At 52.0% G+C, this 27,935-nt stretch overlaps 1 protein-coding gene across 1 annotated transcript in view; it reads right to left on the bottom strand.

Annotated features, from left to right (window-relative positions):
* Positions 1-15,574: 15,574 nt before the first annotated feature.
* ETS1 (ETS proto-oncogene 1, transcription factor) overlaps positions 15,575-27,935 on the bottom strand; it is a 77,771-nt gene continuing 65,410 nt past the window's right edge. The window contains 2 exon segments of the mRNA XM_056509594.1: positions 15,575-20,099; positions 21,280-21,398. Coding sequence (XP_056365569.1) covers positions 19,884-20,099; positions 21,280-21,398 — 335 coding nt within the window. The 3' untranslated portion in view covers positions 15,575-19,883.

The raw sequence follows: 27,935 nt of genomic DNA, 5'->3' as shown, positions 1-27,935 counted from the left end.
GGCCCTGATTGCATCCACCTGGGATGGAGGATCTCTGTCACAGCCCCCATTTTTGCTCTCAGATCCCAGATAAATGCAGCCCCATCCCTGGAGAGGTTCTGGGGTGCTGGATGAGCAAACTCACAGGGTTGTGCTTCCAGGGCAGCTTCAGGAATGAAGCTCTGATTAAACAGATGATTTTCAGCCTCTTTTTGCCATATTCTTGGGAAGGAGAGGGTGATGAGGAAGGTAAAAAGGAGGGGAAATCCTCTTGCCTTTATCCCCAGGGCATCACTGGGATGCAGGCACTGTGTGCCTCAGTTTCCCTGTTTGTCTTTGGGATGTGCTAAAACTCACTGCCCAGATGAGCTTAACACAAATTCCAGTGTTTAAAGTGACATTTCCATGTGCCACCCCCCACGTGTGATGTCCAAGCAGCAGGAATGTAACAAAAAAAAAAAAAAAAAAAAAAAAATTAAAATTCTCCCACTGCACATAGAGAACTCTCCAGGAGGGAAAACTCCTCCAGGAGGAGGGAGCAGGGTTTTGGATCAGGGATCAGCCCGAGGCTGCAGCAGGGGCTGGGATTGTCATCACATTATTAAACAGTTCTATCAAACATCCAAGTTTTCTTCTGGTGGGAAAAGGCTGCAGGAGGGAGGATGGAGGAGCTGGGGTAGATTTTTTTTTTCCTTGATTGCAGTTTTCTTTGTCCGGATGTCAAGCCCTGATGCTCCAAAACATTCCAGTGACTCCAAATTATTCTGGACACTGATTTGAAAAAAATTCTTTCACGCTTTGGCATCATCCAGTGAAATTCTGGAGGGATTTCTTTCCCCATCATCTTCCAACCAATTCCTAGAGAGTGGGGAGAGGAGATAATTAAGTTAATCATCATTAAGTGTTTTGAGAATCCTTCTCTCCTAAGTTTTCCTGTGATCCCTGCACTTGCAGCGATCTTTACCTGAGCTCATCCCACCTGACACAGCTGGAGGAGTGGGAAAAATCCAAATGTGAGCTGCCCAGGGATGGAGAAGGGTCAGAAACAAGGATTTGGATCCAATCCTGTCACCCTGCATGGCATCTCTGCTTCTGCTGACCAAAGGCTTGGGGTGAGATGTTTGTTGTCAAGCAGCTTAAAAAAATCACAGAATCATGGAATTATTTTGGTTGGAAAAGACCTCAAAGGTCAGCAAGTCCAACCATAAATCCCAGTGGTCTTCACTGAGATCTTTTAGGATGGTGTGGCTCTGACACCACCCACCCTCCTTTGATCCAGGCCATGAAACCCCTCCTCAGCTGGATCAGAAAGGGCTTTTCATGGAATCACGGAATTCCAGAGTGGTTTGGGTTGGAAGGGACCTTAAAGCTTCTCCAGTGCCACCCCTGCCATGGGCAGGACAGCTTCCCCTATCCCAGGGTGCCCTGTCCCACCTGTCCCTTTCTCTTCCTCCCTGCTCCACCATCCCAACTTTGGATGGAGGGAGTGGGAAGTGGAATCCAGGGATGTTGGAAAGGTGGAAAAGGGAGATGAAGAAGAGGAGGGAGTTTCAAGCCCAGCAGCTCACTGTTGCTGTTGTTATTTTTACTCCATTTATGTTGATCTAATTTTGAAATTCCATTTAATTAACAAAAAAAAAAATTAAAAAGTCAAAGCCCTGCCTGGAATTCCTTTTGCTGCCCATTCTCAGCCTGTGAATTTCCCAACACCTCTGCAGGGGCTGCAGTGGGCCCAGAGGCAGCTCTGGTTTCCATTACAGTGATTAATGCCAGGGACCATGTTCAAATCCCAGTTTTCCCTGTTCTCTGCTGGAGATTTCTCCATGCTCAAATCCCAGTTTTCTCTTCTCTCTGCTGGAGATTTCTCCATGCTCAAATCCCAGTTTTCCCTTCTCTCTGCTGAGGATTTCTCCATGCTCAAATCCCAGTTTTCCCTTCTCTCTGCTGGGGATTTCTCCATGGTCAAATCCCAGTTTTCTCTTCTCTCTGCTGGAGATTTCTCCATGCTCAGATCCCAGTTTAATTTCTTTTAGAGATAGGACCCAGGGGTAGAGACAAGGCAGGCTTAAAACTTAAAAAGGTAGAATAAGAAATTAATAGCACAAAAAAAATTCAGAATAAGATTCCCAGATTGTTCCCTCCTCCCCTTCATTCCACATTTCTTACCAACAAACATTCAGAGAACACTTCAGTCAGTTATACACCCAAATAATCAATTCAGTTTACTTGAGAGAGAAAAGTCCCTTTTTAGTTATGGCTTAGGGGGTGTCTTCACCTTCACAATCCACATTTGCCTGGGAAAATATTGCAGATTATGACTCTCCTCCCATTCTGTCACAGTCCTTCCAGAGCTGTGCAATGGGTTATGTTATACAATTGGGGTACCACTTTTAAAGGCAGGCTGCTGAAAAAACAAAATTCTCTTCATCTCCTTCATTATCAAATGTCTCTGTTCATATTCCAGTCTCAGAACAGAGAGCTCCATTTCCCTGAGGCAAAAAGTCTTCTTGTCAAGCATCCAAACCTCCCCAAGTATATTTCACAGTTTAAAGGAATTTTAGTGAAGTCACAATCCCCTTAGCCCACAAAAAAGGTTTTCAGCTACGCATCAGTTGCATCTTTTCAATCTCTTCCAAATTATTTGGGATACATCAGTGGCAATGCCCTGCACCACAAAATCTTGTCAGGATGGCGGGTCAGGTCTCTCTTCCCAGAGAGATACATCCAGACATCCATCATCCGTCTATCCATCCATCCATCCATCCATCCATCCATCCATCATCCATCCATCCATCCATCCATCCATCCATCCATCCATCATCCATCCATCCATCCATCCATCCATCATCCATCCATCCATCCATCCATCCATCCATCATCCATCCACCCAAGCCAGGCTTTGGCTTCCCAGCCCAGCCCACGCTTCCATGTGTGGATCCTGAGGAACCACCTGGATCCCATCTTTGTCCCTCTGCTGGTGGGGAGGAAGATCTGGCATTCCCTCCTCAGAACCTCATTCCTGAAATCCCCACACTCGTGTGCTCCCTGCCGGTCCTTCCCAGGGACAGGGAAAGTGCTGGAAAGTTCTTTCCAAGGACACCCAGCTGGCTGTGGCAGCGGCCTTGGAACAATGCTTGGAAGGGAGGATGGGGAAAAAACAGCCAGGGATGACGGTGTAGGGACTCATCCAAGCAGCAGCAGCACATGGTTTGTGGTGGAAGTGTCCTGGAGTTATTTCCTACAGAAATCTGGATTGGGTTAGGCTGTCTGGGATCTTCCAAGCTCAGAGTCCCTGAGCTGGACTCCCATTCATTGGTCACCAGCTTTCCTACTCCAGGCTGTGCTTTTCCCAAGGAGGTCTCTTGGGCTCCTCCCTGGCTGTTTTCCTGAGGGATGTTCCCCAAAAGGCATCAGAGATTCCATCCTTAGGAAAACACCATGTGACTTCTCATCTGGAGTCCCCCAGGATCCATCCCATCCCGGTGCTGGGGCTTCAGGATGGAGTCAGAGACCATGCCACGGTTTTGGTGGCTACACATGGACTGCTGGACAGGGCTTGTCCAACAAGAACCAGGACTTGGGTTGGGTCTGTCTGTGTCACCAGAGCATGACAAGGAAAGCAAACAGGAACTGAGTTGTCTCCACCAACTCCCGGTGTTTTGTGAGGAAAAAGGGAAGACAAAACTGAGCTCATGTTTGTCAGCACTTCTGATCTCTCTCAGGATGGGACTTATCCCAGTTTGGTGCTTTTAGAACAAATCCACCTTTGCAGAAAAAGCCATCATCCACAAGGAAAGCACATGGAACAGCAAAATTCCTTCATGTTGCACCTTTCACATTGCCAAGCCCAGTCCCTTTATCCACAGCTCCATCAGCTCCTTCTCCTAACACCAGGCTTGGAATTTTGGGACCCAAGGCCACATCAGCACTACTCTCTCCAAGCCCTCCTGGAGCATCTGGAAGCTGAGTGCACAGAAAACCAGTCAGGGAAAACCACACGGCATTTTTATCCCCCAGCTGAACCTCCTGTGTTCATTTCTGGAGTCACAGCAACCCCAAACGAGGAGCACTAGGGCTGAGAAGGAATGTCTGAGAAAATTGTCATCAGGGCTGGGAGGTGGGGTGGGATCTGTTCTCTGGAGAGAGGGATGTGCTCTCAAAAGGAGGGATGTGCTCTCAGAAGGAGGGATGTGCTCTATGGAGAGAGGGATGTGCTCTCAGAGGGAGGGATGTGCTCTCAGAAGGAGGGATGTGCTCTCACTGGGAGGGATGTGCTCTCAGAGGGAGGGATGTGCTCTCAGAGGGAGGGATGTGCTCTATGGAGGAGGGATGTGCTCTATGGAGGGAGGGATGTGCTCTCAGAGGGAGGGATGTGCTCTCAGAAGGAGGGATGTGCTCTATGGAGAGAGGGATGTGCTCTCAGAGGGAGGGATGTGCTCTATGGAGGGAGGGATGTGCTCTATGGAGGGAGGGATGTGCTCTCAGAGGGAGGGATGTGCTCTCTGAAGGAGGGATGTGCTCTATGGAGGGAGGGATGTGCTCTCAGAGGGAGGGATGTGCTCTCAGAGGGAGGGATGTGCTCTCAGAAGGAGGGATGTGCTCTATGGAGGGAGGGATGTGCTCTCAGAGGGAGGGATGTGCTCTCAGTGGGAGGGATGTGCTCTATGGAGGGAGGGATGTGCTCTATGGAGGGAGGGATGTGCTCTCAGAGGGAGGGATGTGCTCTCAGAGAGAGGGATGTGCTCTCAAAAGGAGGGATGTGCTCTCAGAAGGAGGGATGTGCTCTCAGAGGGAGGGATGTGCTCTATGGAGGGAGGGATGTGCTCTCAGGAGGAGGGATGTGCTCTATGGAGAGAGGGATGTGCTCTCAGAGAGAGGGATGTGCTCTCAGAAGGAGGGATGTGCTCTCAGAGGGAGGGATGTGCTCTCAGAGGGAGGGATGTGCTCTATGGAGGGAGGGATGTGCTCTCAGTGGGAGGGATGTGCTCTCAGAAGGAGGGATGTGCTCTCAGAAGGAGGGATGTGCTCTATGGAGAGAGGGATGTGCTCTCAGAGGGAGGGATGTGCTCTCAGAAGGAGGGATGTGCTCTCAGAGAGAGGGATGTGCTCTCAGAAGGAGGGATGTGCTCTCAGAGGGAGGGATGTGCTCTCAGAAGGAGGGATGTGCTCTCAGAAGGAGGGATGTGCTCTCAGAGGGAGGGATGTGCTCACAGAGGGAGGGATGTGCTCTATGGAGGGAGGGATGTGCTCTCAGAAGGAGGGATGTGCTCTCAGAGGGAGGGATGTGCTCTATGGAGAGAGGGATGTGCTCTCAGAGGGAGGGATGTGCTCTCAGAGGGAGGGATGTGCTCACAGAGGGAGGGATGTGCTCTCAGAAGGAGGGATGTGCTCTCAGAGAGAGGGATGTGCTCTCAGAAGGAGGGATGTGCTCACAGAGGGAGGGATGTGCTCTCAGAGGGAGGGATGTGCTCACAGAGGGAGGGATGTGCTCTCAGAAGGAGGGATGTGCTCTCAGAGGGAGGGATGTGCTCTCAGAAGGAGGGATGTGCTCACAGAGGGAGGGATGTGCTCTCAGAGGGAGGGATGTGGGTCCTCCCAACTCACAATCATCTGCTGTGTGCTGGTGTCCCTCCTGTGCCACCTCATTTTGGACATGAACAAGGCAAGATTTGGGGTAAAATCCTTCAGATTCTTCTTGTACCCAGATCCCTGAGCTGATCCAGCCTTTATCTCCAAGGGATCATCTCCATCTCCAACAGGGAATGATGCCCCACGATCTGTGTAAATCCTGAGTGAGCACAAACCAGCCCCCACGTGATTCCTCTCAGCTTTCCTTGTGTGGGTAAACAAGTTTGAATCACCATCTAAATTGTTTATTAAAGGAATTTCACTAAAATGTGCCACTTCTGGTAGCAGTTCCCCCTCTCCCACAATCCCAAAGCTCTCTGAGGGGAATTCAGCTGAGATTTCTAAATCCACACACCAGACCCGGATTTGTTCTGTTTCTGTTTCTCATTCCAATAAGCCCAGCAGGAATTGCACATTCCTGGTTGCTAATTTTATCAGAGGAGGATTGCCCAGATCCCTGGGCTGATAGCAGGGATGCTGCCATGGACAGAGCATCGTGTTTTCCTGCCAGGGCAGTGCAGACACAGAGTGGCTCTTCCTGAGAGGAGCTGAAAAGTGATTTTTGTTGAGTTGTTTGGTTTGTTTGGAGTTTTTCCCTCCTTGCTGGTGGCTGAGCAAGCAGCTGGCACAGCCCCACTGCTGATGATTCACCATGAGCAGGCAAAGGATCCAGCTCTTCCCTGTCTGGCTGTGACGTGAATTTTGGGTTCAGGCTGGGAGGTTTTGGGGATGGCACCAGCTTGGGCTGGGCTGGGCTGGTGGTTGGGAAGGGGAAGGTGCCAAATCCCATTTTGCTGCTGTTAGAAGGTGGCAATCCTGGGTTTGGGGAGGGATCATGGAATCAGAATGGTTTGGGAAGGGACCTTAAAGCTCAGCTGATTCCTGTGGGGCACCTTCCCCTGTCCCAGGCTGGTCCAAGCCCCTTGCAGCCTGGCCTTGGGCACTGCCAGGGATCCAGGGGCAGCCTCAGCTGCTCTGGGCACCCAGAGAACAATTCCTGCCCAATATCCATCCATCCCTGCCCTCTGGCAGTGGGAGCCATTCCCTGTGTCCTGTCCCTCCATCCCTTGTCTCTCCAGCTCTCCTGGAGCCCCTTTAGGCCCTGCAGGGGGCTCTGAGCTCTCTCCAGAGCTCTCTCCAGTTTAAACACCCCCAGCTCCCCCAGCCTGGCTCCAGAGCAGAGGGGCTCCAGCCCTGGAGCATCTTTGTGGCTTTTCTGAACTCACTCCAGCAGCTCCACTTCTGATGTTGGATTTCTGAGCTGGACACTCAGGATGGATTTGCCATTGACACCGAGGTACATTTCCAGCTGAAAATGAGGTTCAGCTGCAGAAACTCTCCCAAAAGTCGTGTGAAAATCCCAGGTTTGTTGTCAGCACCTCAGCCTTGGCATCCAGACCGGATCCCTGAAGGAGCTGCCGTGTCCTGCTGCAAGGAAGGATTTCCTTGAGCCACAGAACGTATTTGGGGGGTGAGGAGTGAAAACGAGCCCCAGGCTCCATATAAGCCACAGCATTCCTGGGCTTAACAAACCTCAATTAACACCTTCCTCATTGCCCCTCCCTATTTGTTCACTGATCAGTTTTTGCCTCCCAACTCTTCGTGGCCAAATTTCCCTTCCCCGTGGAGGAAGGGAGCCTGTGAGTTGGAGAAATCCTTCCTGACACACAGGGAGAGAAATGGAGCTCCCAGAGCCTCATTCCAATAATTTTCCTCGCTCTCTCCTGAACTGCTGCCAAATTTTGCAGCTCCTCCACTCAGGCTGTAAATATTGGTGCTGCTGGAGCCCAAAAGTTGTCACAGCTCTGGGATGCTCCTGCTGCTCCAGGTTCACACTCCCTGCTTTTCCACCCCCAAATCAGACTGATATTGGCAGAGCCATGAGATCAGACACCCTTTTTTGGTTATCATCCCTGTTCTGCTGGGGGGATAAGGATGCATAGACATTAAAACCCTGGAAGTGTCCAAGGCCAGGCTGGAGGGGGTTGGAACACCCTGGGATAGTGGAATGAGATGAGCTTTAAGGTCCTCTCCAACCCAAACTCTCAAGGATTCCATGACAGATCTTCCCAAAACCTGGCAAATCCCAGGGCAGCAGCAAACAGAAGCTCCCACATCCCATCCTACCCTTTGGAAGGGCACCCATGGGTGTGGGGGGTCCCAGGGGGCTTTGGGAATCTGCTGGCATCCCACAGAAACCACATCAGACTGGATGGACTCCGTGGGATCCAAACCCTCTGGCACATCCCAGCCCAAAGTTTGGCACAGCCTTTAAATAGGTCAGCAGTGACAGATATTTCCACATCCAGCTGGGAAGGGGCTTTGGATTCACATAAATCCATTGCTTCACACCACCCAAGGGTGGTGACAAAATCACCCCATTTGATCCCTTTTCCTGAGCTGATCCCACCCAGCCAGGAGTTCCTTGGGTCCTCAAATCCTCCTGCAGCTCTGTGAGTGCCACTCACTCACTTTTATTCATTTATTTGGCATTTCATTCCACTTTCTCCTCTTTCCCTCGCTGGCAGGAAGCCCCTGCCTTCTATTTTTATCCTCAGGAATTGGCTCTGCCATGAAAGTGGGACCTCACAGGAGCAACCCCAGGATCCCAAAAAGGGGAGAGGGAAAAATAAACATTGATCTCACCCTATGCCAGCAGCTGAGCTGGGATTTCATGGAGGAGGGAAAAGTCAAACCAGGGCTGTGCCAGCTTCGTGCTGAGAGTGAGATTTCCCCCACTTGCTGTTTTTGGGGGGATTTTGTGATGAGAACCCAGCATGGTGATGCAGATCCTGGTGATTTATGGGGAGTTCTCCTCCAGTGAGGATTTGGCCAGAGTGGTGGTGCTGAGGAGAAGGTTTGGAGGGGTGTGGGGAGAAGAGCTGGCAGGGAATTGGGAGCAGATGCTGCCAAACACCTTCAGTCCAGACCCACAAGGGTCACCTTGTCCCAGGTTTGGGCACAGCCTGAGGACACGGTGCCTCCAGTGCCTTCACTGTCCCCAAGGTGCAGCCACTGTCACCAGCCCCATTTCCAGGGTCCCTGAGCCCCAGCCCCAAAGGAGCAGGACAAACCCAGCTGGATGAGGCTCTCAGAGCTTTGGCACATCATTAAGGTCCAAAGTGACCCAGTGAACTTTTAATCCTCTGTGTTGATGCTCCCCATGTTCCCAGGAAAGCATTTGGGATGTGTTTGGAACACAGAACTTGCAATGCTCACAGGAAGGAAATGCCCTGAGCTGTTTGGGCTTCCCACAGGATCCTGGTCCCCACAGGGATGGGCCCAGCTCCCAGGTTTTGGGAGTGGTGTCACCAGGGAAACCAAAATAACATCCCCCAGTGTGCCCCATCCCACTGTCCTAGGAAATATCTGGGACAGAGCTGGAGAAAGGTGGCAGCAATGTGGGAATGGGTTTATTCTGCCAGGCTGGGTTGATCCTGCCTGAAGAGTCAGGGGACTGGAAAAATGAAACAATCACAGTGGTAGTGGGGCTGGAAGGAGCAGCCATCCCATCCCATCCCATCCCATGAGCCCATCCCATCCCATCCCATCCCATCCCATCCCATCCCATCCCATCCCATCCCATCCCATCCCATTATCCCATCCCATCCCATTATCCCATCCCATCCCATCCCATCCCATCCCATCCCATCCCATCCCATCCCATCCCATCCCATCTCATCCCATTATCCCATTATCCCATTCCATCCCATTATCCCATTATCCCATCCCATTATCCCATTATCCCATCCCATCCCCAAACAAGGACCCCAATGTTTGTGTGTTTAAGGCAGGGAAGGTTTGGGATCTGGGATTGCACTTGGGGAAACTGAGGCCAAACTTCCCAAGAGCTCCCAGGTCACAGATCCCAAAGCTCCACTGGGGGATCCCTGCCAGCCCCTCCTGCCCTTCAGATGGGAAGCAAAGCCTTTTCCTGCTGCCAGATCCCCCTGCTTGGCTTTCTGGGCTCATTCAGCAAAGGATTCTCCCCCTGGAACAGCCCCCAGCACAAGGACAGCAATGCCAGCACCAGTGGGAATTTTGCAGGAGCAACTGGGACAGGGAGAGGAGAAACACAAAAACCCCAAAGGAAAAACCTCAACGTGGGGAATTTTAGTTTTTTTTTTTTTTTCTTGGAGAGGATGATTCCCTGCTCCAAAAGAAACCTTTTCTCAGGCAGGGCTGGAGCTCAGCAGACTCTGCTCTCCCCTCCAGCCTCCCCAGGCTGCTCCTGGCTCCCTCCAGACCCTGGCTGTGGGATCAGCTCTGCCTTCACCTCGTGCTTTAATGTCATTAATGGGACTGGAAACCCACAGCGCTGCTCCTGCCATGCCCTTCCCACCCAGCTGGAGCAGGGGATGTGGGATGGAGGGTGCCAAGCCTGGGATGGAGGGTGGAGGAGAAGGGAATGTGGGAAGGCAGTTAAGGAATGAGCTTGAGGGAGGAGGGAGAGGCTCTCCTGGGTCCAGGAAGGGCAAGCCAAGCTCGGGGAATGGGAAATTAGGAAATTTACCCCACGGAAAGAGAGCCTTGTCTCAAGGAAAAGCTCAGCTCAGTTCAGCATGACCGAGCTGGGAGTGTCCTCATCCCTTCCCAAAATGATGCTGAAGGCAGCAGGAGGATGCAGCCTCTGGAGAGCATCCCCACCTCAGGAATACAGAATTTTGGGGAGTATTCTCACCCAGGGATGCAGAATTTTGGGGAGCATCCTCTCACAGGGATGCAGCATCTCAGGGAGTAAGCACCCTTACTCCAGGGATGGAGATTTTGGGGAGCATCCTTCTCTGACAGATGCAGAATTTTGGGGAGTATCCCTACCCCAGAGATGCAGAATTTTGGGGAGCATCCCAGGGACTCTTGGGAGCCATCCTGTTGCCAGGGATGCAGAATTTTGGGGAGCATCACTACCCAGGGATGCAGAATTTTGGGAACCATCCTTACCCAGGGATGCAGAATTTTGGGGAGCATTCCTATCTAGGGATGCAGAATTTTGGGGAACATCCCTTCCCAGGGATGCAGAATTTTGGGGAGCATTCCTATCTAGGGATGCAGAATTTTGGGGAACATCCCTTCCCAGGGATGCAGAATTTTGGGGAGCATCCCTACCCAGGGATGCAGAATTTTGGGGAGCATCCCTATCTAGAGATGCAGAATTTTGGGGAGTATCTCTACACAGGGATGCAGAATTTTGGGGAGCATCCCAGGGACTCTTGGGAGCCATCCTCTTGCCAGGGATGCAGAATTTTGGGGAGCATCACTACCCAGGGATGCAGAATTTTGGGAACCATCCTTACCCAGGGATGCAGAATTTTGGGGAGCATCCCTGCCCAGGGATGCAGAATTTTGGGGAGCATCCCTGCCCAGGGATGCAGAATTTTGGGAACCATCCTTACCCAGGGATGCAGAATTTTGGGGAGCATTCCTATCTAGGGATGCAGAATTTTGGGGAGCATCACTTACCGAGGGATGCAGAATTTTGGGGAGTATCCCTTCCCAGGTACGCAGAATTTTGGGGAGCATCCCTATCTAGGGATGCAGAATTTTGGGGAGCATTCCTATCTAGGGATGCAGAATTTTGGGAACCATCCTTACCCAGGGATGCAGAATTTTGGGGAGCATCCCTATCTAGGGATGCAGAATTTTGGGGAGCATTCCTATCTAGGGATGCAGAATTTTGGGGAGCATCCCTATCTAGAGATGCAGAATTTTGGGGAGTATCTCTACACAGGGATGCAGAATTTTGGGGAGCATCCCAGGGACTCTTGGGAGCCATCCTCTTGCCAGGGATGCAGAATTTTGGGGAGCATCACTACCCAGGGATGCAGAATTTTGGGAACCATCCTTACCCAGGGATGCAGAATTTTGGGGAGCATCCCTGCCCAGGGATGCAGAATTTTGGGGAGCATCCCTGCCCAGGGATGCAGAATTTTGGGAACCATCCTTACCCAGGGATGCAGAATTTTGGGGAGCATTCCTATCTAGGGATGCAGAATTTTGGGGAGCATCACTTACCGAGGGATGCAGAATTTTGGGGAGTATCCCTTCCCAGGTACGCAGAATTTTGGGGAGCATCCCTATCTAGGGATGCAGAATTTTGGGGAGCATTCCTATCTAGGGATGCAGAATTTTGGGAACCATCCTTACCCAGGGATGCAGAATTTTGGGGAGCATCCCTATCTAGGGATGCAGAATTTTGGGGAGCATTCCTATCTAGGGATGCAGAATTTTGGGGAGCATCCCTACCCAGGGATGCAGAATTTTGGGGAGCATTCCTACCCAGGTACGCAGAATTTTGGGGAACACCCCGGCCTCTCAAACTCCCGCTCCCCACGAGGCCCTCAGCCCCTGCCGGGGGCGGTTTGGCCCCGTGTCGCGACAGTCCCGAGCGGGTCCCTCGGCGCACAAAGGCGCATTGTGGGCGCGCCTTTCAAGCGCGGCCAGGCAGCGGCGGCGGGGAAAGGGCGCTGGGAGAGCCGCAGTTGCTGTTGGCCGAGGCTCAGAGGCCGGGGCTCGGCGGGAGGGAGCAAAGCAAACAGCGGAAAGTGCTGACTGCGAAAGGCAACCCCGGCATCCCGCGGCATGGGAACACCAAAAATGTCCCCGCGCCCGAAATCTCCGCTTGCTCCGGGTGACGTGCGTGCTGAGCCCGGGAGATGCTCAAGGCTGTAAATCAGAAGCGACTTTGAATTCTTCAGAGAGAGATCAAAGCACAAGAATTGGATCAAAACCTTTAAATTAATTAAAGTATATTAAGCCGCTCATACATAAGTTTAAATTTTAGGTAAGTAAGGAAATAAATAAGTTTAAATTTTAGATAAGTAAGTGAATAAATAAGTTTAAATTTTAGATAAGTAAATAAATAAATAAGTTTAAATTTTAGATAAGTAAGTAAATAAATAAGTTTAAATAAGCAAGAATGTATTTTAAGTGCTTTAATAAGTCTGAAATATTAATATAGAAAACAAGTCTTAAAAAATAAATTCTAGTAAGAGCTAAAAAACAGTCCTAGATACCAATATAAAAAACAAGTCTCCATGAAAGCTCCAAAAGCATAGTTTTAAATAAAATTAAAATGTAGTAAAAATATTGCTCACATTTTTCAGATAGAACAAGATATGGGTAAATTATACCTTCATAGTAAAAAAATAAATAAAAAATATAAACCTTCATACTAAAAAACTAGAATTTTAATAAGTGAAGAAGAAATGCTTCAGATTCGTGGTTTTAGTTTACTAAGTAATTTGTGTATAAGAATCTATGCACTTTTTCTCTCCATTTTCTCTCCCCTCACCATCAGCATCACCCAGAAGACGACAGGAGCAGCTCCTACTTCTAATTGGGATTTCACTTCCATTTGAAACTCTGTACCAAAAATTTTTAGCATGGACTTTAAAACTCTTTGCCTTTCATGACTAATGTACCTTTATAATAAACAACTTTAGAGCAACTAATAACAACTCAACTCTTAAAAAAAAATAAGAAGAAACAACCAAACAACCCAACAGGGACTCATCAGCGGGATGTGTGGAAGGGTGTGCACATCCCACGTGGAATCACAGAATGGTTTGGCTTGGATGGGATCTTCAAGATCATCCAAAAAAATCACCCAGGAAGGAGCCAAGGATCCCCTGCTGCTCAGCACCCATCCTCCTCCTTCCACCCCTCCCTCTCATCCCTCTGCTGCCCCCCTTAAATTCATCCTTCTCTTCCACCGCCTCCTTCCACCTCCCTGGGATCCCAGGGATTTCCAGAGAGCCCTTCCCTCACTTCAGTAATTCCTGTTGCTGTTTCGATCACAATGTCCCTCGAACACCAGTTTCAATGTCTCGTTTCAAGACACCGACCTGAAAATGTCCCTTTTCCTCGCTGGTCTCTCCTTGGAGCAGCAGCTCACGGAGTTTCCAGCACAGAAATCCCCTCCAGGATCCTCTGCTGTGCTGCTGGGTCTGTGCATCCCTGGATAATCACAAGCTGGAGTCCGGGAAATATTTCTACCCACTCTGGCTCTGTTCAATCCCACACCTGAGCAGCACACCGGGAAAATCCTCCTCCAGGATTTTCTTGCTGGGGAGGACATCTCTCCCAGCAAACCCCTTCAGCTCAATTCTATCACAAAGCTCATTTATTCCATGATTTCACAAAACGGTTGGACTCGATGGTTTTGGAGCAGCCTGAATTCCAACCTGAATTACATTCTACGATTCCAAATCCCCACGGTTTTTTATTAACAGCTTGGCTGCAGGATGCTGCAAAGGGGATGGATTTTGGGGGGAGCAGAGCTGATGGTTTTTCCCATGGGAGAAACTCCCAAAATTCCACTTCCCCATCCCAAATCTCCCAGCAGCCGGTGGCTGCACGGAGACCCTCGGGAAAAGGAGGTGTGGGGACAGGGCAGGGGCATCAAGGGGGCCACACGGAGCAAATGTGTCCGCTCTCCCCCCGTGCTTCCTCTGGGGGTCAGGGCGGTTAATGGGGCTGCTAATTAACGTGGGGCGTTAATGAGCGTCACTCCCCGGGGCTGCCCCGGCCCGTGCGTGTTTTTAGTGGCTGCAATTCCCGGGGAATGCGGGATTCGGGGACCCGCGGGGTTCTGCGAGGAGGGAAAATCCCAAAGCCGGGGCACCTTCACCCCTTTGGGGGTCGGCAGAGTCTCCGCAGCGGCTGCGCTTGGAATCGGCGCTGGGAAAGGAGCGGAAAGGAGCGGAAAGGAGCGGAAAGGAGCAGAAAGGAGCGGAAAGGAGCAGAAAGGAGCCGCTGGATGTTTATTTTCCCGGCACAGCCGAGCACGAGCCCCGGCAGGATGGAGGGAAAGGCGAGCCCCGCTCCCGCCCGGGGCTCCGCGGCTCCGGGGAAGGATGGAGCGCACCGGGCTGGTCCCAGCGCTGTCCCCTGGAGATCAGCGACCTCCCGAGCCTCGGGAGCGCAGCCCTGAGCCGGGACACCGCCCCGGCTGCCCTGAGGACCACCAGGATGCTCCACCCTCATCCTTCAGCATCCCGGGATGTTGTTCCCTGCGTGGCTACAAGTTGTTATAAAAGGAGAGAATTCCTCATCCTGGATCCCCCGTGACTCCTCCACTCTTCCCGGTGTCCAACAAACCCGAGCGTCGCATTCCCGAGCGATGGGTCCGATCCCGTTGTTTCGTGCTGACTCGGCCAGTCCAGCGTCACCGGTGTCCCTCGGGAATTTCCATCCCGCCGATTCCTGTGGATCAGCTCCTGCTCCGCGAACGTCTCCCGGATGCTGGAGTCATTAATCACCACTTCCAGAGGCTCAGACTCCAACCGAGCCCCACGCAAGTTGGGCACAGCACAGTTTTCCTCCTGGCTTGATGAGACAAGGAAACACCAGAGCCAGCATAAAATTCCCTGGAAAAAACATCCCAGCTCCTGTGCAGGGCTTGGGAGTTAGAACCATTGCAAGTCCTTCCAACCCGGGATATTCCATAACGGATTCAAACGTGTTTTTTTTTTGTTGTTGTTTTTTTTTTTTTTAATTTTTCTCAGGATCTGAAGCAAAATGGTGAAGGATTTGGAGAGTGTCGAGGTGGGTTTCTCCTCCCCGTGGGTCACAGCCTGAGGTTTCCAGGAGGAAAGTGAATTCCCAGCACATCTTCCCGCTTGGCCACACCCATTCCCTGAGATGCTGCTGAGGAAAATGCCACTCTCAGAGCTCGTTTGGGCTGGTGAGCCACACATATCCCATAATCATTTCATCTCAGTGAGGACTTGGGATGGAGGAGGGTTTGGAAAGCCTGGAATGTGGATCCACGATCCCAAAGTGAGGAGCTGGCGGGAGCTTCACCCCCCCATGAGCATCACCCCACCCCTTCCTTCCCATACAACCCCAATTTCAATAGTGGGGAAAACAGAAATTGATGGGATTTCTGTGGTCTTGCATTGTTTTCCCACTTTCTGTCCCAAATCTAAAGAGGAAAGGCAAGGAATAATCACACAGACACCAAGGCTTAGGAATTATTCTTCTTTTAATTTCACATGGTTTAAAATACGATATGAAATAAGGCTACAGTATATAAAAAACTCTCCAGCAAAATGATGTGCCAGCATCAGCAATTAAAACAAAACCAATCTCCTCCTTGTCTAGGAATTCAGTGGAGGAGGGATTTTATTTTTTTATTTTTGAATCCTTTAAAAAAAACCAAACAGAACCAGACACAACACACGGACACACACACACATCGCTACATCTCTAAGCTACCTCAGCTCAGGTTTTTTTTAAAAAAAGCACCTGCTTTTTCCTTGTTGTTTTTTTTTTTTTAATTTTTTTTTTTTAAATCTCACTTTTAAACTTTTTTTTTCCCCCACTTTTAAAAAATATAAATTATATGAAAATACACGTTGGAAAATAGTCGAACAGCACAATATAACAATCTCTTTTTTTTTTTTACTTCTTCTAAGTTTGTCAGCTTAAAAAAAAAGTGTAAAACCAAAATAAAACAAAAAAAAAATTCCTTTTTTTTTTTTTTTTTGTTTGTTTGTTTTTTTTACTGAGGCAGTTAATTCCTGGAGATATTCCATTATAACATATATGTATACATAGATTTTTCCTTTATTTAAACCTCTTTGGAATGTAGACAACAGCTCCTGGGTGTTACATAGACCCTACCAGGGAGCAGAGCAGACCAAGGCAACCCAGTTTTGCAAAATTCACAAGGAACCAGCAATTGAGTCCTAAAACCTCAGAGAAAACCCCTCCAAAAAATCAGAATTCACAAGGTGGAGATGCTTTCAGCAGAACCTGGATTTACTGGTGCTTTCTGGGACTGTTTGTTGGAGGAGATGTTGGTTTGGGACGACAGGAGAAAGTGAAATTTTACATTATTCTGTATTTTTTCCCCCTGTTTGGTTATTTCTCCCCCTGATCTGGATCAGGATGGTGGGAGTGTGGGAATAACATGGATCTCCACTTGGACACACCCCAGGGTCCAAGGACTGTGGTGATCCCACACATGGAGATGGAGAGGGACTGGCAGCAGGAAAGTGCTTGTGGTTTTTTGTCATTATTGGGGTGGGTTTTCATCATTCTTGGGTTTTTTCCCTTTATTTTTGAGTTCACAAATATCACCTGTCAAGGCCTCCACAGCTGATTGCAAGCAGGCTCTGCCAGAGAGGCCAAGGGCACACCAACCCACATGGAAACAGCAGAAAATGAGCAGGACACAGAAAATATCCCAAAAACTCGGCCAAAGCACCTGAGACATTCCAAACCAAAACAAAATGACCCCGTTCCCAACAGGATCTGTGAGGGGAAATTCACTCCTGGGACTCCACTCTTGGCAGAGCTCCATCATTCCTCTCAAATCCATCCTTCTGTGCCAGCAGGTGGGGATTAAACACATTTTTGTGGACTTGAAGGAGCTCAGAGGGTTTGGGTTGAGCTCAGCACAGCCCTCATCAAAGGCCAGCAGTGACAAGCAGAAGGAAAAAGGAACCAAAGCAAAAGAAACAAAGAGAAATCTGCACATTTCCAGTGTATAAACAGCACCCACCTCTGGGATGGCCTCTAGAATGGGAATAAAAGCAAAGGAAAATAGGAAATGATGGAGCTGATGTGTCTGGGACTGGTCACAGCTGGGAGGGCAAAGGGCTGGGAGAAATGATGGAGAAACTCCAGCCAGAGGCTTCTTCCAAAAATCCAGAGCTGCTTCCCATGGCTCACCCTTGCTAACCTCGAACCACCACCCCAAAATCACTGGGAACACCCAGGCTGGGCTGGGAAACCTGGGATGAGCACAGTGGATGAGGGATTTAGCCTGGCAGGGAGATGGGGCTGCAGCCAAACCTGCAATTCCTCCTGCTGCAGGGAAATTTCATCCCATTCTTTTTGTTTTTCACCTGGAGCATCCAAGAAAAGTAGGGGGATGTCCTGGGACACAGCCCTTGGCCAGGGGTGTCTGTGGGTCCCTTTCTAAGGGTGGAAGGGAATTTAAGGGCCCCATGATGGGCAAGCTCAGGGCAGTTCACAGCAACCCTGAACATCCAAAAAAACCCCTCTGACTGCTGGGAGCCCAACCCTTCCTGCTGGGATGCTGTTCAGCAGCTCTTCCCTGTGCACTCTGTGCCCTCACACTGCTCCTGGCCCCCTGCCCAGCCTTGGCTCAGGCTGGAACTGTCCCACAGCCTCACCTGGGGGGGGTCTCATCCATGACATCCCAGTTTTCCTTTCCTCCCTCCAGCTTGGCCAGGCTTCCTCCATCCTCCTGCTCCCTGCCTGAGGAGATGAGCCAAATTCCACTTCTCAGTGGGCAGTGTCCCTTTCCTCCTCTGGGGTTCCCCTCACCTTCCTTCCATCCCCTCCTCCCTCCTTTCCATCCTTCCCATCCTTTCCTTCAGACAACCCACAGCACCTGAGTGCAACAACCTCCCTTCCTGACCCCTCTGCTTCCACCCCCTTGGCAGGAGCCTTCCCATCTCCTCTCCAGCCTCCTTTTATCAGGACACAGCAGCTCTGGGGGTGACTTTCCCTAGGATTACCAGCTTTAGGATACAGAGCTGCTGGGTGCCCTCAGCTCCAGAGGGAAAGGAGAGCCCAGCACCTCTGGGCATCACCTTGGAGCTCCCCTCCAGCTCTGCCCCTCTGTGGGTGGGTTCTGCCTGAATATTCTGGCTGTTTGACACAGATTCCTGTCCTGTCCTTTGGGATCCACTGGCACCAGGCAGGAATCACTCTGCAGCACCTCTGGAAAGGCTCTGACCCCCAGAGCTGCCCCACAGTGCCTCTGCAATGAACTCTGCGCCCCAAAAACACAGACAAAGCACTTACAGAGAAGGGATTTTGGCAAAGTACAAAATGCTGCCTTTAAACGCAAACACCCAGGGAGGTGCAAGATTCCCTTCCAGCAGGGATCTGGCTTTGGGATGGTATCAGGATCTGGGAACAAGCTCTGAGCCTCCAGCTGCCACCAGCACACCCGAGGGTGGGACTGTGTCTCAGCCTGCCCAGAGCACAGCAGCAGGAGTGACCCCTCCAGGAAAGCAGCTGCAGGAAGGGTTTGGAGGCCAGAGGGAGCAGCTCTGTGGGACTGATGCCACAGCAGCCCTGGTGACAGCAGAGTGCCACTCACACCCAGGAGCCATCAGGAGCCCACTGCAGGGACAATTCCCTTTCTGCTGTGCCCACATACTGCCATAAAGACAGAGCTGCTTGAGTCAGGAAGGAAAAAACATTTCCCTTTGGGTTCTGAACTTTTTCCTGATTTTTCCCCTCAATTAACTTGCATATTTTCCATTTACCACATTGAAAACGTGGCAATTTCTCTCCTTTCCCCCTCCCCAAAAAAAAAACCAATTCTGTAAGCACCAAAGTATTCCTTGAACAAAAGAAGTGATTTGGAAAATGAAAAAAAGACATTTTCCATGGAAATTTTGAGAGGATTTGTGCAGCCAGATATTTAAAAAAAAAAAAAAAAAAAGGGATTTCAACCAGCATCATCAGCACAGCATGTGGGGCTGGAAACATGAGTGGCACCCCCAGCCAGAATCAACAGGAGCCACTTTGGGGTTCATTTTCCTTCCCAACCTAGTCCCAGCACTCCAATTCTCCAGTGGGGTCTACATAAATTTATTCCTCTTTTTCTCTTTTTCCTCCCTGGGATAAAAGTCTCTGCTGGCAGAACAGAAACAAACACTCAACAATATTGCAATACTGAGACCATCTTAGAGCTTAAGACTATTTAGAAAAAAAAAAAAAAAAAGACAAATACTGGCACAAAATTTAATAAAATAAAACTTAAAAAAAAAAAATAAAAAATAAAAAAAGTCTTGATCCCTCCTAGGAAAAATTCTATCTCTTGTAAAAAAGAAGACAATGGACAGAAAGGTGATGGAATAAGAACAACAGTTCTTGACTTTTTCCTATATTGCCCCTCCCCAAAGCAAGAATATTCACCCATTTTGGTTTCCCAAAAGAAGAAAGCTTAAATTCCTCAAATCCTCTGGAATGTTATCATTCCTGACCTGTCAGTTTTGTGTGTGAGCAACCAAAGGGATCCATTCAATCGCATTGTTTTTCCTAAACAGCCAAGTGTGGGGAGGGGGGGTTGTTGTTGTTTTTTTTTTTTTAAAGTGAGCTACATTTTTCTGCCTTTAAAACTCAGAATTTTCCCCTTTCAGGAAATCAATAAAAAGCCCATCCTTCCCAAAATTTTTCCTCAAAGCCTCGAGCGACCATCGAAAAAAAAAAAAACGAGCAGAAAACAGCGAAAACGGGTAAGAACAGAAACCACCACGCAAGTCCGCGGCGAGGAGGGCAGCCTGTCACTCGTCGGCGTCGGGTTTGACGTCCAGCATGGCGTGCAGCTCCTCGGGGCTGTAGCCCAGCAGGCTCTGCAGGTCGCAGACGAAGCGGTACACGTAGCGCTTCCCCGCCGTCTTGTGGATGATGTTCTTGTCGTAGTAGTAGCGCAGCCCGCGGCTCAGCTTCTCGTAGTTCATCTTGGGCTTGTTTTTCCTCTTGCCCCATCGCCGGGCCACCTGCAGGGATGGGGGGAAAAGTCAGGCTGGGTTTTCCTCATCGTTAAGAGTTGATGGTTGGGAAAACCGCTGTGCAACGGCAGAACGTGGCAGGACGTTCCAGGAGGATTTATCTGGATAATTTCAGACACGTTCTCATATCCCAAGGTTCCTCCTCCACCTTCTGCCAGTTCTAAACCAGATGGCACCAACGTGCAATTATTTAGGTTGGAAAAGCCCTCTAAGGTCATGGAGTCCAACTGTCCCCCAGCACTGACCCATGTCCCCAAGTGCCACATCCACCATGGCAGAACGTTCCATGAGGATTTATTTTGATAATTTCATCTGCTAACTCAGACACATTCTCCTATCCCAAGGTTCCTCCTCCACCTTCTGCCAGTTCTAAACCAGATGGCACCAACATGCAATTATTTAGGTTGGAAAAGCCCTCTAAGGTCATGGAGTCCAACCGTCCCCCAGGACTGACCCATGTCCCCAGGTGCTACATCCACCATGGTGTGATAATTTCAGACACATTCTCATAACCCAAGGTTCCTCCACCTTCTGCCAGTTCTAAACCAGATGATCCCAACGTGCAATGGCCCAGTGCCAGTCACTTTTGCACTTTAGCAGGCTCCAGTCACTTGTGGTATTATTTAGGTTGGAAAAGCCCTCTAAGATCATAGAGTTAAACCGTCCCCCAGAATTGAGCCATTTTACCTGGTGCCACATCCACACAGCTTTTAAATCCCTCCAGGGTGGGGACTCCATGGGCAGCTATGCCAGGGCTGGACAGCCCTTTCCATGAAGAAATGTTCCCTAATATCCAGCCTGAACCCCCACTAGTGCAACTTCCCCTTCTTCTGTCACTGGTCCTTGGCAGAAAAGACCAATCCCCACCTTCCAGTCAGAGAAGGGGACAAAGATCCCATCTGCTCCCCAAACCAGGACTCGGATGCCCCTCACATGTACCCAGCCTATCCAAAGAGCTTTGCCACTGCTCCTCTCCCTAAGGTGTGTCAGCTACTTCCCACCAACTCTGGGCCCAAACCCCTGCTTCCAAAGGGTGACTGCATCCCAATTTTCAACAAACTCTCAGTTGGACTATGATCCCTAGGCTCCCCACAACATATCCAGAAAAAAGTGGCTGCCCAAAGGGAGGAGGAATTTGGGTTGTGCACTTAATTCCAGGGCACTTTACCTCGTCTGGGTCTGAAAGTTTGAATTCCCAGCCATCGCCCGTCCAGCTGATGAAGGGTTGACAGGACTTGTCAGTGAGCAGCTCCAGCAGGAATTGCCACAGTTGGATGGGTCCACTGCCTAGGAAGACAAAGGAAACACAGGATATTAATGCCGGGAGAAGCACAGCTCATTCTATCACAGAGGAGGGAAAATTCCCATGTAAAAGGTGCTCAGTGTATGCAATAAACCTTCTCCTGTCAAAAAGAGCCACCAACAGCCACAGGGCAGGAGCTGAGCTGGGAGTTAAACCCTACAGGCAACAGAGCTTCCTATTTGCAGGAAGAGCCGAATATTCATGCCCTGGAATGCTTCACATGGAGTTACATAAATAGGATTATTTTTCTGGCACACAAACAGGAGGAGTCAGTGCCTTGGCACCGGGGCAGCACCAATCCCTCCGTGCCAAAGAGCCGCCGGCCACGGCTGAACTCCGGCAGACTGCGCTGCCGACCTCGGCTCTGCTCCTGCTGCTGATCCAGATAAGGGACCAAGTCGAGAATTCCTTGGCCTCCTTCCAGGGCGTGTTGCTGCAGGAACGGGCTCTGCTGGCTCGTGGGGAGGGTGGGGGCACTCAGAGCTCCCCAGCCCAGGATCTCCTCATCGCCACCTTGGCACAGCTGCAGTAAATCCACAAGGAACCTCCATGGCCCAGCTGGGGGGATGTGGAGCATCCCATGCCATGGTTCCACCTCTCCTCTACACCTGGTCTCCATCTCCCCTCCAGTCGCCCACTTTGGCCATCACCAGTTTGTCCCAGTGCACCCACTGGAGTTTGGCTGGAGTCATAGAGAAGTTTTGAAATATTTCTCTCTTCCTTGGGCTTATGTCCCAATCCAAGGTAGAGGAGAAGCCCTGGAGCTAAAATTTCTTTGATGAGCAACTTCCAAACATTGCACTTAGCTGTGGGCAAGGTGTTTTGGGAGAGACTCTGCCATGGTTTAAACCCAGCCTGAAATAGATCACCAATAATGACAATAATTATAATGAGGCAGCCAGAGGAGAGAGGAAATGATTTATCCACAGGGAGTTGCACAGGCTGGATTAGCTGGGGTAATCCCAGTGCTGACAGCCCTGAGCAAAGCTCCAAGAATGGAAAAAATGAGTTATGGGCTCAGAAAAAGGGATGGAGCCCAGCCTGTTTCCAGGAATGACAATGGATGCTGTCCGAGCTGTGGCTTTGGGATAATCCATGGAGGGAAGGGAGTGCTGCTCCCCTTCTCCACAAAGTTTAAAATCACTCAAAAGCTGCTGGGGAGGAGGAAATGAGAGGGCTGGCTCCAGGAGTGGCTGTGTCCCATCCAGCCCTTCCCAAATAATTTCCCTCCTGTTATCCCCATGGAAGCGCTCCAGGGTTTGTCGGCGCCAAGCCCGGGGTTATCACAGCCACAGGCAGGGCAAGGCAGGCAGCTCCCAGCTCCTTCTGCTGGAAATGGGAAAGGACTCAGCAGGGAAAGGCTCCAGGCTGTCACTGCTCTGCAGCTTGCCAAGATGTTGACTCCACAACTGCTCTCCAGTAGGGATGGAGCTGGGTTATCCACGCCAAGCTGAAGGAGGAAATTCAGATGATGCCTTCGCCTCTTGTTGAAAAGGAAGAGTGAAAAGCCTGGCCTGAAGAGCCACCACATCTCCAGGCTCAGGCCTATTTATAGCAGTGAGCTCTAAATGCAGAGAAAACACTGGGGAAAAGGTTTAGTGGCTGCCTGAGGTCTTCCACAGGTGAATTCCCAAGGGGATGCATTCTCTTGGCCCATCTGACCTTACATCAGCTCCCCACACACAGCCAGGGAGCGTCCAACACCCAAACCAAGTTAACAGACACAGCCCAAGAAGTCCAAGGCCAGGTCCATCTCCTCCCATTGATTTCTCTCCTGACCACCTGAAGAACAAGGACTTTTAGTTGGCTCCTTCCCCAAAATGGAAATTCATCCCCTGGGTGCCAAGTTCTTGGGCAAGGAACCCTCAAAACACCCCTGGGCCATCCTGGCCCTGCGTATCTTTGGAGGTTCCAGCCCCACTAGCCCTGAGCCAATGGCCAGTGCCAGTCCTGTTTGTTTGCCAGCTGGCAGGGAGAGGTGCTGGGAAACCCAGCAATCCTTGTCCTCTCTCCAGCAAGCAAGGTGGGGCTCCTGCCAGTGCCCCCAGTGCTGCTCTGCTGGGTATTTTGGGATTTCCAAAGAACTGGTGTCATCCCTGGAACAGGGATTCCCAAGGTCTATTCCAAGCTGCCTGCAGGACACGTGTAAAACCCCAAATTCCTCTGGCTGGACAGGCAATTATGTGAGGAATGTGTTTGTGCAGGGCTCCAGGCATGTCCCAGCTCCTGTAAACACCCCCTCCCTGCCCGAGGGGGAGGCAGCCGAGCCTGGCAGATGTGGCACTGCTGAGATGGCAGCGAGGTGGCAGGAGCCAAACCCCAGCACATGCCCAGGCCTGTGCCCAAATCAGCGCTGGCAGGGAGGAGAACAGAGCAGGGAGCAGTGCTGGAGGTCAGGGCATCATCTGCTGCAGCTGAAATGAGTGCTGGATCACTCAGGAGCCACTCTGCAGCCAGCAAGGAGCAGGGAATTCCTTCCCAGAGGATTTCGAGGTGGCTCCTGCAGCAGTGACACTCCCCTCAATGTCACAGGGCGAGCAGGAAGCTCCCAGGCTTGTCCCTGCACCCCAAACCTCCTCGCCCACAGGAGCTGGGAGCAGTGCCCATTTTCCATCCCTTCTGCCCCAACCCTTCCCCTCATCCCAGCCAGGGCTGGAAATCCCCATCAGGATGCCAGGTTGGGATCACTGCATGGCACAAGCCAGGCTGTCCCAGTGCCAGCTGGTGCATCCCACCACGGGATCTGCTGCCTTGGTTATCCCAAAACAGCCAGCTGTTCCCACAGCCTGGCCTGGGATGCAGCTCCAAGCGTGAGGTGGAGGGGCACAAGGCAGCTTTTATGGCCCTGCTCCCTCCACACACACCCAGGGGCTTCCCAGAGCAGCCCCAGGCCTGGCTGGGGACTGGGGGCAGCTCCACAAAAGACAAGGGGAGAGCTCAGAGGGGTGGGGGGGTCCTCCCGCCCTGCCACGACCTCCTGCACCCAGGGGGCTGCTAAAAATAGCCCCCACAATAGGGGCCCTGTCTGGCCTGGGTGGCACTGAACAGGGTCCTTCAGCAGGACTGTCACACCACAGGAATGCTGCGGCGTCAGGGGGAAAATATTCCTCTGGAGAGGGGACTGTGGGAATGGGAGCTGCTGCCCGAGCAGGGCTCCCTCAGCGCCAAGCCCTGATGGTGTCCCCAGAGTGAAGGATTTGGTGCCACCTCCCTGGGTCAGGACAGGTCCCTGAGCTCCTTCCCAAGCCCTGGACACCAAACCCTGCTGGATGGGGCCGTGCCAGCAGCGTGGTGACACCAGGGGGAGAGCACAGCCCCGGCCCCATCACCTCTCTCAGGATGGTTTCACACACCCACCCCTCCCAGCAGCCTCTGTTTTGTTTCCCCTGGTTCAAACAAGACAAGAAGACAGAAAAACCCCACCTACCAACCCCCCAGCAGGGCACCTTCTCCTGGCACTCTGCGGTTTGTGGTTCCAACCCCACAAAACATTCAGCCCTGGCAACGGCTCCAAAACAGCCCCTGCCTCACCCCCGTGCCTCCCTGCCCACCCTGGCCACCCCTTCGATGGCACCAGGGCCCCCAGAGCCCCCAGAGTGCTGGTCCCTTGTCAGAACATCCCACAGCTCCTCCCCAGCTCCTGGTGCAGGCATCAGACACTGCTGAGAGGAGCTTGGATGGAGGCATCTCCAAAGAGCAGGTGTGAAAAAGCAGGAAAAGAGCCAGGGAGCCCCTTCCTTAGGGAGCAGCATGGCCATGATCACCCAGGAATGGAGCCAGGGGCCCTTCTCTCCAGGCCAGAGCTGCCCCGTGCTGCAGCTCCTCTGCCCTCAGGAAGGGGCCGTTGGCAGGACTGACAGAATCAGTCTCAGAACCTCAGGAGTGGGAAGAGACCCACACACATCACCAGCTCCTGGCCCCAAGAGCCCCACCCTGTGCCTGAGCTCAGGGCTGGCTCCAGAGGCACCTGGCAAAGCTCCAGGGCTCTTGTGAGCCCCACATCCCCCCAAAAAGTGGTCCTGCAGGCCAGGAGGTGCTCAGCAACACCAGCTGGGTGTGGGGGAGACAGGCAGAGCTGCTGCCCCCCATCACCTCCCCGGGCTGGAGGAGCCCTGGGGAGAGCTGAGCTCTGCCACGCTTGGGCAGCAGTGCATGGGGCTGGGTTTGCTCTCGTTTGCACGTCTGGCAGGTGGGGCAGGAGCCACTGAACCAGCCCCAGTCCCACCCTGGGGACACCACAAGGGCACTGAGCCCTTCGGGCCCTGCCTGAGGCAAAAGTGGGCATGAGCCCAGGGGGTCACCCTGAAGCCACCTGCAAGGGCACGAGCCAGAGGAGCAGGATAACAGCATCCCTGCATCCCAGCAGGGCCAGAGGAGCTGCTGTGCACAGGAGGGGTGCCTGCAGCCCCACGCTGTGCAGCAGGGCAGGGAGGGTGCTGGGGAAGGCAAGGACAGCCAGGCCGCTGGAGTGCTGCAGGAAAGGGGACAGGAAGGCAGCTGCTGGCAGGTTTTTGGGTGCTGATGGGGGATCTTCAGAGGCTTCAGAGCAGCAGCACAGCTCAGGGGGAGGGGCAGCAGCACCTGAGCTGTCTGAAAGAGACCCACTTTCCTCGGCACCGCCTTGGATCTTGCAAAACAGCAGCTGTGCTGTCACTGCTGGGTCACAGATAAGCATCGCTCACAAACAGGCTGGGGAGCTCCGGGCTCTGCAGCACAGGCAGCTGACACCCTGCACGGGGCTGGGAGGCACATCTGGGCACAGCCTGGGGCTGGTAGCCAGGGCAGGGCGAGGTCTGGCTGGGCAGCTCAGAGGAGAGAGCTGTGGGTGGGTGACATCTGTGAGGGAGGCTGCTCCTGCCCTGCCTCCCGAATTCCTAATGCCCAGCAGGATGACGAGGGTGCCATCGCTCTGAGAGGGTCATGGGTGAGATCAGGAAGGGGAATTCACTCTTTAAGTGCTGGGAGTGGCTTTAAAGGGTTCAGCAGCCACACAATCCCAGCCTTGCATCTGCAGGATCAGGGCTTGGTGTGCACTCAGCTCACCTCTGCCATCCCTCTCTCCTCCCCTCCCCTCTGGAACACGAGGGATGGCCCTGCTGTGTGCTCAGTGATGTGGAGCAGCAGCTCTGGGCCATGGCAGCACTGACACCAGGCATGGAAAGCCCCGGGGTGTCAGTCCTGCCCACCACAGAGCAAACAAACCCCAGAACTTGGCTGCCAAACCACACTGCTGCTCTAGGGAACCCAAAACCAGCTCAGTGCTGAACAGGCATGGTGAGCCAGCAAGGTCTGAGCCTCCTGTGCACAGGCTGCAAACACCAACACAGGGCACAAAGATCCAGCTGAGTTTATCCAGGTGGTGCCGGGGCTCCTGCAGGGTGCTGGTGCTGTGGGAATTGTCAGAGACTGCAGGATCCAGGCACAGCACAGCCCCAGGGGATGTGAAGGCAGAGCTGAGCTCAGGCACTGGAGGCATCTCTGCCCACTCACACCCAACACAGCTCTGCTGCTGAACCAGGGAGCTTAGACTGGGCTCAGCTAAGCCAGTGTGAGGTTAAGCAGTGGACACACATCCTGAGCCATCCCTTGCCTGGATTTCATGGATGCACTCTGTGTCATGGCAAAGTGTGGAATCTCAGAACCAGAGAATCTCCTGAGCTGGAGATCCACCAAGATCATCCAGTCCAAACCCTGTCCCCGCACAGACACCCCCAAATCCCACCCTGGGCATCCCTGGTGTCCAAACTCTCCTGGAACTGTGGCAGCCTCGGGGCTGTGCCCATTCCCTGGGGAGTCTGGGCAGTGCCAGCCCCTCTGGGAGTGAACCTTTCCCTGAGATCAACTTAAACATCCCCTGGCACAGCTCCAGCAATTCCCTCAGGTCAAATTCAAGCTGGCCAAGCTCTGAGCTCCAAACCCAGGGGTGCAGGGCTGGCCCTCCCTGCAGCGATGGAAACTGAAGTTCACCAACTCCTGAGCAATTACATTTCTCCATCAGAAAAAAAAAGATAAGAAAATTGCATCAACCTCTCTGTGAGCAACCATGGCAACTTGTCAAAATAGGTCAAGATGTGGGGGCAGATAAGGCAGCTCTGAAGGCTGCTCAGAGCTGGGTGAAGAACACATCAAACGCAAACGGCGCTTCCGCCAAAATGCACCTTCTCACCCCAGAAGGGGCCTCGGGGGCAGATACCATCACTGATGTGCTGGGGCCACCTCCCTGAGCACCACAGCAACAGGGCCTGCTGACAGAACCCCAACAGGGCTCTCAGGTCCTTAAAGTCAGCACAGAAAGCTCTGGGGGTGAGGGATGCCATGTCCCTCCTCACCCTGCCAGGTCCCGCAGGGCCACCATGAGCTGGGTGCTGGTGCTGGGTGCTGGGTGTGTCCCCAAATTGGAAATTGAACCCCAAAGTCTTGGTGTTTTGGGCTCCATGGAAGGCAGAGCCCTGCTCTGCTGCTTGGGAGGCTCCACCTCACCCACACCCAGACTTTGGGTTCTCTGCTCTGGCTGCCAGACT

The sequence above is a fragment of the Oenanthe melanoleuca genome, chromosome 24, assembly GCF_029582105.1.
Source record: "Oenanthe melanoleuca isolate GR-GAL-2019-014 chromosome 24, OMel1.0, whole genome shotgun sequence".
Lineage (NCBI taxonomy): Eukaryota > Metazoa > Chordata > Aves > Passeriformes > Muscicapidae > Oenanthe > Oenanthe melanoleuca.
This window is presented reverse-complemented; position numbering and strand designations above follow the sequence as displayed.